At 53.0% G+C, this 15973-nt stretch overlaps 1 protein-coding gene across 1 annotated transcript in view; it reads right to left on the minus strand.

Annotated features, from left to right (window-relative positions):
* Positions 1–11983, minus strand: part of LOC144943696 (zinc finger E-box-binding homeobox 2-like) — a 117627-nt gene extending 105644 nt beyond the window's left edge. Inside the window, exon 1 of the mRNA XM_078871443.1 lies at positions 11576–11983. Within this exon, the coding sequence (XP_078727569.1) occupies positions 11576–11651 (76 nt within the window). The 5' untranslated portion in view covers positions 11652–11983. The remainder of the gene's footprint in view (positions 1–11575) is intronic.
* Between the last annotated feature and the right edge of the window lie 3990 nt (positions 11984–15973).

Here is a 15973-nt window from a genome sequence, read left to right on the forward strand (position 1 = left end):
AAGCACACCTATGATTTTAACTTCTAAACTTGGGACGGAGCCAAGTGCTCCAATGCAGCAGCAGACATCCGCACGGTAACAGCAATAACGGATGTCTTGCGTTAAGAAGTTTAACAAGGTGGTGGAAATGTATCAAAGCGTTGCAGAAAAATACCGAAAACGACTGATCGCGTGTACATTGCACAACGCAACATTTATTTGTTTTTCCCAAGGTGCTATTCCAAGTCCCTGCACAAAATTTTACACCAAATACCGGAGTAAATGCCGGTAATTACCACGGAGATTAAACGTAGACTGCGATTGAATAAACAGTTTCCCCCCCCCCACTCCCCTTTTCTCCACCAACAGCCCCACCGCCACCCACCCCTCGCTTGCACCTTAACCCATAACGGGCACACGCCCAGACTCTCCGTGTGGTCGAGCAGAGAGCTTTGCTCATGCAAGCTTGTGGCGCAAAAGTGGACAATATTTGAGCAGGTATTACCTGGGGAGGGGGGGGGGGTTACACCAAGGCCGTAATTATAATATATATTGGGGGGGAGACACCCCCCCCCCCAATATTCAAATATGCTCAAAATGCCCCCCCCCCCCCCAATATATTGCTATAAAATAGATTTCTGTTTCTATGATTGCGGTTATGGTTGTACTTTATTAATCCCTAATCTCTGCCATTACATACAATGAAACAAGAAAAGGTATTCAAATTTACAGAGCAATGTAATACAATACACTATTAGACATTATTGTAAAAAAAAAGTCCATCCCATGTGTTAGTGAATTTTTATACATTTCAGGCAGGAAACTCGTTTTCAAATTGAGATATTTTTTTCCTGGGGGGGGACCCCGACCCCCTGGAAAATGTGGTCCCCCCCAATGTTGATTCCATGGCTACGGCCTTGGTTTTACACGCATAAAATACGAGCGCTGTGATAACAATGAGGGGTGCATTATTAAGCATCAACACTTACGAGGGACCACTCAGGACTTTGCACCCCTTGGGCGGACTGGCCAAAGAAAGTTTCAACGAAGTCGGAATGCGGAACATTCTATTGCTGAACACCGATCACACCTCAGTGGCAGCGGTGTTGGGATGTGGCCAGCAGCCAGTGGAGTGTATTCTCGTCAATTTATCTGCGTTAGGTTTTACGAAAGCGTGTTGAATTTGTCTGCTCAAACAGATAGCCAGATAGGGGGGCAAGGGGTAGGCTTGGGCTCAAGCCATGCCAACATGCTCATTGTTGACCGCCCCTTGATTCTCTTTCGCCTTTACACAGGAACGGCGCGTTGAGTACGCGTGTCAGTGTACACGCCACGCACTGGCGCTGTGATCGCTCGGTAGGTCTCTCGACGGTGCATCCCTTCGTTAAAGAGGCAGTGAGCAGGAGAGGGTGGGTGGGTGGCTGTGTGTGTGTGTGAAAAAAGCCGGGCAAAACCCCGTTACGCAATGCACGCGCTGTCAAATGCCGCTACCCGCCGCACACCCGCGCGCGCGCGCGCACGCGAGGTAACAAATTCCCACGTGCAAATCCAGAGACACGCGCGAGCACAGGTGCATGCAGATACACCCATGGAGAGATATACCAAACCGAGGCAGACACCACACACAAACACCACATTTGCCAACTTACGAGGGTGCAATCAGTTGTTTTGTTATCCGTTGACCCATTGCTATCAATTGGCGTGTGCTATTATGTTCATTACGCCAGGCGAAAAGCCGGGTGAGTTGAGTGTTGCCCTGGTAATTGCAAGGTGACGAGATCACACCACCCTTCAAAATCAAATGTGCCTATCATTCCTTCGAGGTCGGTAAAATCATCACCATTTAGTGGGACTGTAGCAATATCTTTGAGAGAATAGACACTGTCATAGGAACGTGTCATTTTCACCACTGGTAAGAGCATCACGAGTGACGAGTCCCGATCACTGCTCGAAAGAGCAGGAAACTACGTTTAACATGACGAAACATTTATATAGCATAAAGCAGTAGATTGATATATGATACATAGCATAATTTCATTTCTTATTCTTAACACTCTTTGACCACCACCCATAAGTATGCAACATCTGCAAGATAACACCAAGATCCCTACCGTAGCCCTATGTGCTCGAGGAGAAAGTGCATTTGATGGGCACCTATTAAGGCCAACACAGCGCGCGCTATGGCAATGGTTCGGTCAGGACGGCATAGGGCTGCTGTTCTCTCCCCCGCGCTGATGTTCACACAACGTGCTCAGTGGCGAATTCGGATGTTAAACCTTCGGTTGCGCCCCAGACAGGTGCAGGTACCACGGATGTGCATGGTCTTGGAATCGAACCTCGGTCGCTGGGATCATAGGGAATTGCGATAACAACTGTGCCACCACTCTACCTAGACACGTACCGACACACAAATGCCAAAGTGGATTCTGAACGTGTCTTGGACCTCCCCTTTGTTGACTCGGCCTAAAACGAATACTTGGTGTGGCATTTCAGCACCTGCTTCAATCAAAGGGGGTCTGGTGTTGTGCTAGGCACACTACCGCCTCCACCTGTGCTGTGCCAGCCTTTACGAGGTGCTCGCTAAGAGCATGTGTTCCTACGGCCCCCAAAAGACAAACATCCCCCGTATAGCCTTAACAGACTTTTGGCGCAATTGCTGTTCCTGAGCACCTATGAAGGCTGATACAGCACACTAGTTGGTGGCCAGCATCACGCCTAGCCGCCTTTGTCTCCCTCGTGACGATGTTCACACGCCGCACCAGGTACTCAGTTGAGGCTGAGTCGACCTAGGGGATGCCCAGAAACCGGTTCAAATTATCGTCACTGGTCTTGACCGTGGGCGGGAATCGAACGCGGCTCACTGGGTTCGTGACGCAGCGTGCTAACCGCTACGCTACGGTCCAAAGACAAAGACACAAATCCCCCGTATAGCCATAACAAACTGTAGGGGCAAGTGCTGTTAGCGAGCACCTATGAAGGCCGGAACGGTACACGAGGGGGTGGGTGGCCAGCACCACGCCCGACCGCCTTTGTCTCCCCAGTGGCGATGTTTACACACCGCACCTGGTACTCATTTCAGGCTGAGTCGACCTAGGGAAGGCCCAGGACTGGTTCAGATAATCGTCACCACTGGTGTTGGCCGTGAGCTGGAATCGAACCCGGGTCGCCAGGTTCATAGCGCAGCCTGCTAACCGCGACACCACCGCTACTCCACACACACACGCACGCATGCGCGCGCGCCCACTGGCCATGCACACGCCTGATAAAAAGTTACAGCTCGCATCGCATTTCTCCGGATGCTCGGCGGCAAATGCTCCTCGTGGATGGACGTCCGCCACGGTGCGAGAGCCGCGTGAGCGAGACGCACGAGCGTTCTCCGAGACACCGCCGTGTCATTTACACGGAGAATTCATGAACTCTCATTGCGAAGCACACTGCACGGCGGCGTTTGCGATCACTCACAAAGACGCGTGGCTTCGGTGTTCGCGAAGCGCCGACCGTATTTTGCATTTGACAATGAACGATTTGGCGTTGCGCCGTGGGTTATTTTCATTGAACAACAAAAAAATATAATAATAGCCGAACGCTATTATAGAATATGCACACAGAAGTAGATGGATGGCTTTCTCATCGGCTTATTCACTACCGAGCAGGTTTACGTGAAAGCGACGGTTCGATTCCCGTGGCCACCCAGTGATTTCTGCACGTCGCTATCACTAAAGGGTACCATTTGCCGCAAAGTGGGTGTTACAGACCCCGTGGCATCGTTCCCAACAGCAGTCCATTGCGTGCCGGTGTCAATCTTAACCTTGCAATTCATGCGTTAATTCAAACTGATGATAACAACAATTCGCACGTAACCGTGAAGAAAAATGTTGTTCTTTTCTAAATAAAATTATGTATAGTTGACAAAAATAATTAACGGCAAAACCCGTTGTTGTTGTTGTTTATTTTATTTTTCACCACGGAAAACATAAAATAACGAATTACCTGCTTAATTGACTGGTAGGCTTCCACCTGCTCCAATAGAGGGCACGGCTAATTGACTGATAGATGAAGCCGCAACGCAAGGCGCTCCGGTGGCGCCGTCGTGAGCGGGGCTTGATCCGCGCTCACGAACAACGCCGCAGCTTCTCGATTGCTGCGCTCTCGCGATCCACGCCGCTCATAGAGTGGCCCCCTTGCCGATGACCATTCTCTCCGATTGCGCTCCGTTTTTTTGCTCACCGTGCCCAATCCCCACCCCCAGCCCGCCCGCCCGCCACTGCCGCTCTCTATTTACGAGCCCCCACCCCCGACCCTTTTTCAAGTTCTAACATTGAGGTGGCCCGCGGGAGGGTGCGTTGCGAAACGTTATTTACCACTCGGTGTGGCTGTGAAGAATAACCATGTTGTTGTTGGTGGTGGTGGTGGTAGTGACGTCTATGACGACGAGCGTGGTGGTGGTGGTGGTGGTGATGATGGCCAGATATATTGTTTGCGCAGCGAGCGCACTCACGCGTTGATTGATGGTCCACATGAAGCATCGCACTCGTGCAGACACAAAGGTGCCACCCCCCCCCCCCCCTTCTTTAGCTCTATAGAGTGCCAGCAACAACAACAAAGTGCTGTTGGTGAGCGCCTGTTAAGGCCAGTACAGCAGCGCTCGCTATCGGGTGGTGCGGTGAGAATTGTGCACGGCCGGCTGCCTGCAGCCAGTACGACACCAGAACGAACACTCATTTAAAATCCGAGTTCCCAAACATCGCTCGTGGCGGATTGTTTTACAATAATAATAATAATTTACATTACTCTGTCAATGCACTGGTGAATAATGACCTCCACTATGCCTCTTTGTCATGGGCGTTGTTTGGCTGTACTTTACTTACCGCGATGGTCAGTGAGGATTGCTAATAGAGCCGATGTTAGTTGTGGCTGGGAATTGAACTCTGGTGACTGGGTGGCCGAGTTCATAGAGCAGTACATTAATCACCCCCCATCAATGGGAAAAAAACAATTCTAAGACAATTAATTACAACCATTGGCCCAGCTATACATGTAGCCGACGAAATGTTCGCTTATGGTTCAATGTTTGTTGTTGTCAAAGGAACGCATCAATGCGTCGAGCACCAACGATGTGTTTCGGCCGTTCCGTCGAGGCGTGAATGTGATCCAGCGAGTTTGCGTTGCCCCGAGTTCTTTTGAGCGTTGGAGTTGATCATGTGTCTTTGGTCCGAGGCCAAATCGTGCAAACGATGCTTTTCTATGATGGAGACCCGTAAATTCGCCCAGAAATGTGAAGCTGGAGGCGTGTCACCAATTCTTCCCATTCCGTACGGATGAGTTGATCCATAGCGGATTTTTTACTTTTACGCGCTCGCGATCACGAGCTCTGATGCTAACAGTGCGCACGTTGAAACCGCAGTTCACCATAAACCCGATTCCCCCCCCCTCTCCGCAAAAGTGCGCAACGAAATCGCCGTGCCGCATCCGCACCCATTCATGCGGCACTTTAAATACATCGACCCCATTCATCTCTGCCGCGCGTACGCCGTGAGAAATTGCACAATGTGCGCTCGCTAACACCGCGCATGGGAGAGTGACAAGAAGATCTCGCGTCGTGAGCGGGGCTTCTGTTGAGCGGGTCACGATGCCCCACGAGGGGGCCCCGGTGCCACACCCCCGGTCACCCTTGTCTCGGCAAAATAGAATATCGGTAGAGTACAACGCAAGAGCGCACGCACCACTGATGCACTCCCTGATCCCCCCGATGACAGCAAGCCACCCTCGGTGCCTCCACATCCACGAACACACACCCGCAGAGAAGCCACCAGATCCTCACCACAACAACCTCGCGAAAGTGCCCATCCAGTCTGCCCTTTGCGCGATTTTGGCTGCGTTGTCACTCGGCTCTCGGCGCCGACCCCCCACCCCCCGCGCGTTACTTGTAACTAACGCGACGTGGCGCGCGTTACTTGTAACTAACGCGACTTGGCGCACCTTACAGAAGCGCGCGTGGTTTAAGGAAGTGCGCGCGCTGTAGCGACACTTGGAACGCGGGGCTGCTGCGCGCAATTGCGCACAAGTGGAAGCGCAAACCGCGTGCGCACCACGACAGCTCTGCATATATGTGTGTGTGTGTGCGTATCTGTGGGAGTGGTATTGCAACGGTTAGCGCTACGCTGCGCGACTAATCCGGCCACCCGAGTTCAATTCCCGCTCACGGCCAACACCGGTGACGATTTTCTGAGCCGGTCCTGGGCCTCCCCTCGGTCGACTCAGCCTCAAATGAGTGACCTGGTGCGGTGTGTAAACATCGCCACTGGGGAGACAAAGGCGGCCGGCCATGGTGCTGGCCACCCACCCCCTCGTGTGCCGTTCCGGTCTTCATAGGTGCTCACTAACAGCACTTGCCCCAACAGTCTGCAAAGGCAATACGGGGGATCTTTTTCTTTGTTTTCTTTTTGCCTGTGATCAGCTCGCTTCCGGCTGGAATATCGCGAAGCTCGACTCGTACATTGTGCGTTCCGGCTTCGGTCACATTGGAGTTTTGCAACGCGCGTTATGGGCGCGTTCAAGAAATTAACGTTTAAGAGAAACAAAGCAATTAGGAGGGGGTGGCGGGGGGACGGGGCGGACAAACGACCTCCGGCTTCCGCCTGCAATCCCTCAACTCTGCGATTACGAAGCACATAATAGGTTGAATGTGTATGCAATAATAAAAACAACGTAACGTGCAGTGTAACAAACAAAGCGGGGCGTTAATAACAGCATACCGCCGACGATGAGATCCATCCTGATTCCACGCTCCCGGTATTTGTCATCGCGATTAAAACCGCGGATAAATTATTGTCGCACCGCGTCAACAAAGCGCAGGGCAAGACGCGTTCGGATCTCCCCTGCGCGCTGATACGACTCGTGCGATGTCGCGTCGTGTGTGTTTCGCGTTGCACGTACTTATGCGCGCGCACATTACACGCGCAAACATCAGGTCCACCCCGTGTGTTGTGGATTCCAACCTAAACGAACGTGCCCGGTATTTACGCTTTAAAGCCCGCTGAGAACGGATAGGCGCCTTGGGTTCGCTCAGAAAGCTCTCGCCTCGCAAAGTCTTACCCACGATGACACTTTGAAAATAATCGCTGCTCCAATGAAGGTGCGCTGCATTTATTGCGAGACTAAGCACCGCTTAAGAGCATGATAAAAAAAACAACTAACAATGATCGAATGAATGGAATGGAATGACGGAGAAGATCGGGCATTGGAGTGGAGACTATTAATAACACATTTATAGAAACCGACAAAGGGACTATTGGCACGCGTTCGTGGAATTGTGAGCACCCAGCGTCGAAGTAAGCCGGAGTTGTTTTAAAATAGCCGAGCGCACTACACATATGTGTATTTTCGTTCGCCGATTTAACGAGCGATCGCCCCCGCTGGAAGTGTCGCGTTCGCGGGGCAGTCGATCGCATCAGTGCCCGTGTGCATTTGAACACGGCCGACCCGTGACGGCGCAAAAACGTGCGCTCAACGTCACAGCGATCACCTCATTACGCATCGTTTACAGGATCTACGCTCGTCTCTCGTGTTACCAGTCTTAACGACCGGGTCGCAATCAAAACTCCCCCGAGACGCGAAATGCCCTGTGTCAAGTTATACTCTTCAAGCGCTTCATCATGTTCGGGTCGAGTCGAGCACGGCACTTGCGATGTGGGTGAACAAAAAGAAAGGTTCGGTAGTCTCTGACGAGAATTCACATCGCGCCAGAACTTGGGTGGAAGCAATGCCCCCCCCCCCCATGATTATGATTATTATCATTGGTGTTGTTGTACACGCTGCGATGCTGAGCGTGCGGATGACGTTAAAACGTTTCACCCGCGTGGTCGACGAACGATCAATTGGGGTGGCCGCGTTCCGTCGTCTTTCCTGCGCGCTCGGAGATTCTCGCGAAGCACGCGCGGGGTGTGTGGGAACAAGAAGCGCACGCCCGCGTCCGCCGAGCGGCAATCAACGAGAAGGGGGGGGGGGAGACGGCGGCGGTGGCGAGAGAGACTCCGGGAAGCGCGCACGACTCATCACAAACAATGGGGCAATTTGCTGGAGTCGCGACGCACAAAGGGACACTGTCGTGGCGCGTCGTGCGGCGTGGGCAGCCGCCCCCACAAACAACTCGCTCCGACCACTCACTGCGAGCTGCTCCGACTGGGCGCGATGCCACCTACGGGAGGAGAGGTTGGGGAGGGTTGAAGGGGTGGGGTGGTTGAGACGGCCGACGTTCGGTAACGTTGTGCGCAGTAACGTCGATCGAGCAATGTGGTGTTGGAGGTGGCTTTGTCGGTCTTGCGAACGAAAGCGCCTCCAGATTAGCACGCTTGGCTACGTACGGTGCGAAAGAAGTTCAACAGACATACATACGAACCGACGACGGTGAATTCGAAGCAATTTGTGCCGATGCAGACTTGGGTTGACATGAAAATGTGCACGTCGTGTGTGTGTGTGTGTTACGTGTTGCGCGCGCGCGGTTCAGCAGTGTTATACTGTTGTACACACAACAGTATAACACGGTGTGTGTGTGCCTGTGATCACACTGCAACTGAGCGGCGATAAAGTTTTGGGTTTGTCTTGAACGTGCAATACTGGCGTCATCCGACGGACATCGAGACAACTTATCTTCATGTTGCATTTTGTACGTGTGTGTGTGTATATATATTCGTGAAGTGCTTATACACGAACACGTCTGCCTGTATAAACAACGGGAGATAAAGGATGAACGGTCTCAACAAGATGCAATTTGCCGCTCTGCTGGTAGAATAACTCCGTGAACAAACGTGGTCGCCTGCTTCGGGCGTGTCACATAACCCTGTTCGTCTCGTTACACCAAGCGGCCCGTGATATGTTTGAGTGGTGAGAAGCAACACTCTGTTCTGCGTGTTTAAAATAAAAAAGAAGGCACGTACATACACACCTGCATACATACATACATGTACGAAATAAGACAAAGATTCATCGTAAAGCTTTAACAGGCTATTGGGGCAAGCGCTGCTAGCGAGCACCTATTGAATCAGGCACGGCACACAAGCGGAGTGGGTGGCCAACAACACGCCCGGCCGATGTTTACACCCTCGCCACATGTACTCATTTGAGGTTGAGCCGACGTAGGGGATACCCAGTACCGGTGCAGATAATCGACCGTGAACGGGAATCGAACTCGGGGTTCGGTGCGCAGCGCGCTAACCGCTACATTACCGCTCCCCGCAATGTCCATACACCCCGCACGTACGCGCGCGGTGCGTTCGACGACTCAAACATAATAAGCTCTTTCAACGGAGGCGCAATGTGTTTTATTATAGCCACGCTCGCCCGTTAAAGCGAGTTCTATAGGAATGGATAATCGCGGGGACGATTCTCCCACGGGAGGACTCCACCAAGTTGCTGGATGATGCACTCACCGCAACGCACAGCGGTGCTCACCGAGGGCCGCGTTGTATTCTGTGTCGAGCTGGGTTCACGGAGCCCCCCGCTGTTTCGCACTCTCCACGTTTGCACGCAAACCCTAGCCGCCGCCGCCGCCGTTGACAGGGGGCTGTGTGCCGCGTGAACATCAAAACTCGCGAGCGCCGAAACTTAGCCGGGTTCACTCCGCGCCGCTCTCACGCTGCGCCTGTGTCACTTGCAATGTTGTTGGGGTTGGTGGTGGGTGGTGGTGGTGGGTGGTGGTTGTGGCTTCATACAGGGAGCGGTTAGTGTAGCGGTTTGCGGGCTGCGCTACGAACCCGGCGACCCGGGTTCGATTCTCGCTCACGGCCAACATCGGTGACGATTATCTGAACCGGTCCTGGGCTTCCCCTCGGTCGACTCAGCCTCAAATCAGTACTTGGTGTGACGCGTAGACATCGTTACTAGGGAGACAAAGGCGGACGCGCGTGGCGCTGGCCACCCACCCACCCTCTCGTGTACCGTGCCGGTATTCATAGATGCTCACGAACAGCCCTTGCCCCAACAGTCTGTTGAAGGCTATACGGGGGGTCTTTATGTTTGGTTTCACACAGGGGCGCGCCGCCGCGTATTTGTGATCAATTTCCAAGTACAATAAGAAAAAACTGAAGATTCATCAACAACGTTGTGGTCTTAAAGGTGAAAATATACGTACAATAGGCGACGTTTCGGGCAATGGGTCATTCTTTACAGCACACGAGTACAATTACGCTACGCGATGCATTGTTTCTCAACGCAAAACCAGCAGAGGCTAAATATTAAACAAACGACTCTACGAGCTGTGGATAGTATATAGATAAATAGCACTGTTGTCCTGCATGTCATCACGCACACATACACTTGTGTTTTTCTTTTCAAATTAGCGAGCACGACTAACCCTACATTTTTCAGCGCCGCGTTTTTTCCTGCGTAAAGCGAATCGCCGGGCTCTCTTAAAAGGGGTATGTGGGGGGCGTTGGGGGGGGGGTTCTGAGTTTGTCAACGCAGTGTTAAGCGTGGATCAGCGATCGCGAAACACGGGGCGAATTTAACGTCCCATCCGTCTCCTCTCGGCGGCTCCCGCAACCTCACGCTCCGCTCAGCGCGCACAGGACGGCCACGCAAGTTTTACCCCCCCACTGTCCCGTGCCGTCCACCGCCCGCTGAATGACAACTCAACACGCACGACTGCAGCTGACACGGAGCGCATCTCTCTCTCGTATCTCTCTCATCTCTCTCTCTCTCTCTCGTATCTCTCTCATCTCTCTCTCTCTCTCAACGCGCGCAACATCGCAGCGACGAGTTGAGTTGTCCGCTCCACGGTGTTGTCACACACACACACGCGCTCGCGCGCAACTCGGCTAAGATTACGAACGGGCAGACCTCGCAGCGAAGGTGCGTTCGGTGAGTCTTGCACGCGTTTCCGATTGAACTTTTTGTTGTTGCCGTCGCGTTATCTTGTTGGCGATTGCGCGCACACCGCGGGAGTGTTGGACAACACACACACACAGAGAGACGCACGTCGCGCCACGATGTGATGTAACGGCGTTTGTAGGGGTGACCTCTAGCGAGACTGGGCAGGCGCGGCGCGGCGCGTCGCTCAGCGGCCCGGGGAGGCGCGGCGAATTCGGGTCCCGTTATCCCCGCGACCGGCAGCGGTAAGTAACGGGCCCGGCCGCAACAGCGCCATCATCACCATCGTCATCGTCGCCGCGCCGCCACCGTCTCACCCGGTAAAGTGACGTTCACGCAATGAAACGACGACGATGAAGACGATGTTGAAGATCGTGATAACCACCGCAATCATCGTCGTCAGTTCGCGGCATCCCCGACTGACAAAGTCGGAGCGGCAACTTTTTGTCCGTTCGGTTTTACGCGCAGACACAGGGCGCGCGCGCATGCCCGCGCGCAAACTTTGCGAGTTCAAACACAGTAGAATCTACTAACTCCTGCTTCTCCTACAACTTGAACAACACAAGACCCGCAGCACCATCATCACCCACCAGCACCACCAACCAACAACACCCACGCCAGCAGCTAAACAAATACAAACAAACCCCGTCCGCGGGCGGAGCGGTGAGTGCCCGCGGAGTCGCAAAAAAAAGAGCCGGTCGCGGGAGCGACCACCACCACCACCACTCACCGTTCTTCCGCCGCGGGTTCGCCTGCTTTCGCCGCTTACACCTGGGGCCATCCGCCATGCTCCGCTCCGGCTTCATGTTTGAGGCGTGGGGAGGGATCAGCGCAAGAGCCGGACGCGGGTTCCCTCACCCCCCTCGCTGCTCCCTCTCGCTCGCTCGGCCCACTCGCCCGCCCTGCTCGCGCCTCCGTCACCTCCCGACACCTATTATTATTATCGAGTACGTGGCCGCGCACGCCTGGAGACCTTTTTTTTTGTTGCGCACTCACGCACACAACGTGGCCAGACCCGCGCACGCACGCACGCACGCGGTTACACACGCGCGCACACACACAGAGACGCACTCACACACACACACAAAGACGCACTCGCACACACACCCACACACACACACGGGCAGACACTCACACACATGGACTTAATACTCGCGCACACTGCGCTGCTGACATGCAGCCACACACACTCATCGCGCCCGCTGGGCTCGGCGTTAGCTCTGTCTTTTTTTAAAACTTCGCCACGAGTGCCGTTATCGCAGCGTTATGCGCGGCGGTTCCCGACCTGATTGAGTGTCGGTAGAAGCAGACACGCACACGCACGTACGCTGGCAACAGGTATAGGATATACACAAGTGATGTGCGGAGTCTTCTTTTTTTTTAAATGTTTTCCTTGCATCGCTCGTTCCACCGCCGCGACACGGGAGTTGCTTAAACGATACTTTACGTTTTCAGACTGCTACGGTAGTTTGTGTCTCAACGTGCGCTACGCATGGGAGTGGTGGGGCAGTGGTTAGCGCACCGCCGCGATGCTATATCTCATTCATCGAGCTTACATCGCTGGCCATACGACACCACTGTTGTCCTCCGCATACAACACGACCCTCTCCTAGGTCGACTAAGCCCGAAATTATGTGCAGACAATATGAGCGGTTGAGGGACAAGGATACTGTGAGTTGTATTGTTTAGACCAGGGGGTCGGCAACTGAAATAACTAGTAGAGAGACGCATTTTTTTTCGTTTAGAATTCGCTGAAACAAACTCAGTCCTTAAAGATGCCGCATGCTACTCCGGAGGCGCAGGTTCCTGCCCCATGGTTTAGGACCTGGGTGCCTTGCTAGGTGCTCGCTCACGAGACTTTGCGCAGTTACGCTCCGGTCGCTTTGCTTTAGTTGAGAGCCTCTTATCTAAAAAAAATGGGGTCAACTTCGGAGCTATCTGCGCTTGCTATCGCAAGTGCGCGGCCGACTTGTATTGAACTGCACGCACGCGTCAATTAATAGGCGCTTTGCATTGAGCCCTCATTCAATTAACGCACGCTCCTTTCTTCTGGATCATCTTTTTTTCACGGCCCGCCATCTCGTGACGCGGCTTGTTAAGCCATCGATAAACAAGAGTGAATGGAAGCAATAAGGGTGCAATGACAACACCAGATAGCAGAGCTCGATGTCTTTGTCGATGTAATCACAGTCCCCCCCCCCCAAAAAACGAGCGGTTCCCACGTGCGCGTCTTGTGTTAATGCAGGTGCGTTCACCGTTACTAAAAAAAACGGCTTCGATATTTAATCGAGCCGCACGCGTCGATGCAGTTAACGCGTGCGCGCGTACGCACACACACAGACGGTGCATATTCACGTCCGTGTGGGCTTCTCAACAAGCCGGATCGGCCTCACGTGAGAGCCCATGTCTAGGGGGCCAGCGCAGGTCTTGCGGCAGGTAGTGGTGGGGGGCACGTGGTTTCTACATCTCTGGGCTTCGAAACGCCACGTGCAGTGCGCACAGCGTGGTTGGGTCTTGCTGTTAGACGTGCAAGTCACTGACAGTATCGTGGGTTTCGGGACACCCCCGATTTGTTTCGATATGGTTCGGAAACATACACAACATTTTGGCACATTGATGCATTGAATGCACCAAGGGGGCGATAAGGTGGCGAAATGTCAACTACCTCGATTAGTATACAGGAGATAGATCATGGGTTCAATCCCGACAATGAACCCTGTATATCTGGAGTTTGCATGTCTTTCTCTTTCTCCTCGTGGTCGCCTGGATTTTTCTCCGGGTCCTCCGGTTTTTTCCCTCCAAAGTTAAAAACACGCGTTCAGAGTCATTTGGCCGCGATAAATGTCTACACGATGAGCCACTTCGTTGAGCTATCATTTGTGGCGAGGTCGCTTTCTAAAGAGAGCTATATGGCTTCGTGAGCCTTACCTGGTTAAACATGGTTTTTTTTTAAGAAATGGCGGGGGGCTCCTGTCTGCCTGACCCCCTTTCTTCGCAGCCCGGCCCAAAGGGCCTCATCTAACCAGTGGGCCCCTGTGCAATTGCACCGCCACCTGCACGCTCGACGACATCGAACGCCGCCAGCGCACACGGGCTCACGGCTAAAGACTGTGTGATGTCCAATGGGCGATGTCTGCGGAGGTGGAGGACCGCTGAGTCGATGCGCCACTATTGGCTAAACGAGGAGGCCCTCGCAACGTTCAGACACAAAGAAAAAACAGCACCCAGATGTTGCCGACGCGGCATTCGGCGAGTCATGGGGTTCTACCGCACCGATGACTCCCATTCAGCGCGAAATGGAGACCGTTGGAGAAGCCTCTTGTTCAGGTTTTCGGGAATAACCCACACATACACGCCCTCTTTTGGCCCGTGTGGTATTGTGTGTGTGTGTGGGGGTCTTGTTGTTGATGTTGGGTTTTCATCATCACGCGCGATCGAAACTATATTTCATCTCGGTGCGCATCGCGGAACGCAAGCGCAATACGTGTACATACAATGGAGGAGTCCTCAATCTCTCGTTGTTTTGGTAATGAGTAGAGAGAGAGGGGGGGGCGCCGTCGTGCACCCACCACGCGGGTCTCTGCGCTTCACGCGACGCGCGGTCCCCACTCGTCTCGTCCCGTGAACTCTGCCGCGCACCGCAACGATCCAACGTTCTCTCCCGTTCGCGCTTAAACGCCCCTCGCGATGAAGGCTCCAGCGTCGTCCTCGTTATAATTTGCTTCTCCTTGCCCGCACGTCAGGGCAAAACACCTCCGCCACGTCCACACAGTGACAGTACTTTAGTTCCAATTGCTCCAGAAAGCCGTAATAATGCCCTTCCCTCTCCCAACGCCGCGTCCCATCTGTGATGTGACTGACGGTTGTTGCTTCAACCCCATTCCACCGTTGTCGGCTTATCGGCCCCTCGTGTTATTGTCATTTGCTTTGCACATACGCAGATTACAACGGAGCTTTCATTTCAGACCCACGTGTCTCGCTGTCGCTCATGATTGATTTGTAGCTACAGCAACCTTCCACTCCGGGGTTTGTTTACATCTTCACTTAATCTCAGTAGGCCTGCAATATGTTTGTGTCTGCCGGTTGGCTTCATACTTATCTTTCTGATAGTTCAATTGCCCTGCCAGGTCTCTGCGAAGCATCTCGGGGCCTGCCCCTGTATTGTGACACTACTTCATTATTAGTCCAAATTGTGTTCGCATTCGTATGAGTTCAGCTACCTTGCCCCATCTCCCACATCCTGCTTGGGCCAACCAGCACCTGCCGACGTGGTGAAGTATGGTCAAACAGCGCCCCGTTACTGACGCGGCGTGGGGGAGGCCTTCATCCAACAGTGGATTGACAAAAGAGCTGCGAATGATTGACATTCGATGACGCTCTGACCCGTCGATGAGTAACATTCTTGCGTCGCTCGTAAGTTCGCGAGTTGAGTGGTTTGCGACGTTAATTTTCAACGTAAAACGCATGCAAGTTGTCGATTTCCACCCATCACATATCGTTGCGTTCTGGTTGACTATATACTGTCTACAGTATTTCTATCATCTATTGTATTCGTGAATTGCTTCGGGCTGTGGCACTCCCCCCACCCCCCACCTCGATATTTTGAAAGCCCCTGTACAAATGTCAAATATTTCAATATCCCCACGAGGTATTTAGTCCATCACGAGAGAATCAGTGCAGGAGGTGGGATGCCCGATGCTGTACAGCACTGTGTGTACTCCAATGCTCTCTTGGGGTTGCACCGTGATTGGCGATACATGTCCTCTGCAAGTGTCCACTGTTACTGTCAACGTGCATAACCACAACGCGATGCAATTAAGATGGATACAGCGCCTAAATGGAACCACATCTCAAGATGATGTACGTGGAAATTGGAGATTATAAGCCTGGACTTTAACAGAAAAACGAGTCAACAACACGAAATGGAGTGATATGAGAGGGCTGAGGTAGGAGAGTGCACGGATGAGAATAGAGTGAGATGAGAGGGGAGAGGTTGGAGAGTTCGTTGAGGGGAGTAGAGTGAGATGGGAGGGGATGGTAGGAGAGTGCGTGGAGGGGAGTAGAGTGAGATGAGAGGTAGGAGAGTGCACGGAGGGGAGTAGAGTGAGATGAGAGGGGAGAGGTAGTA

The sequence above is a fragment of the Lampetra fluviatilis genome, chromosome 2 (assembly GCF_964198595.1).
Source record: "Lampetra fluviatilis chromosome 2, kcLamFluv1.1, whole genome shotgun sequence".
Classification (NCBI taxonomy): domain Eukaryota; kingdom Metazoa; phylum Chordata; class Hyperoartia; order Petromyzontiformes; family Petromyzontidae; genus Lampetra; species Lampetra fluviatilis.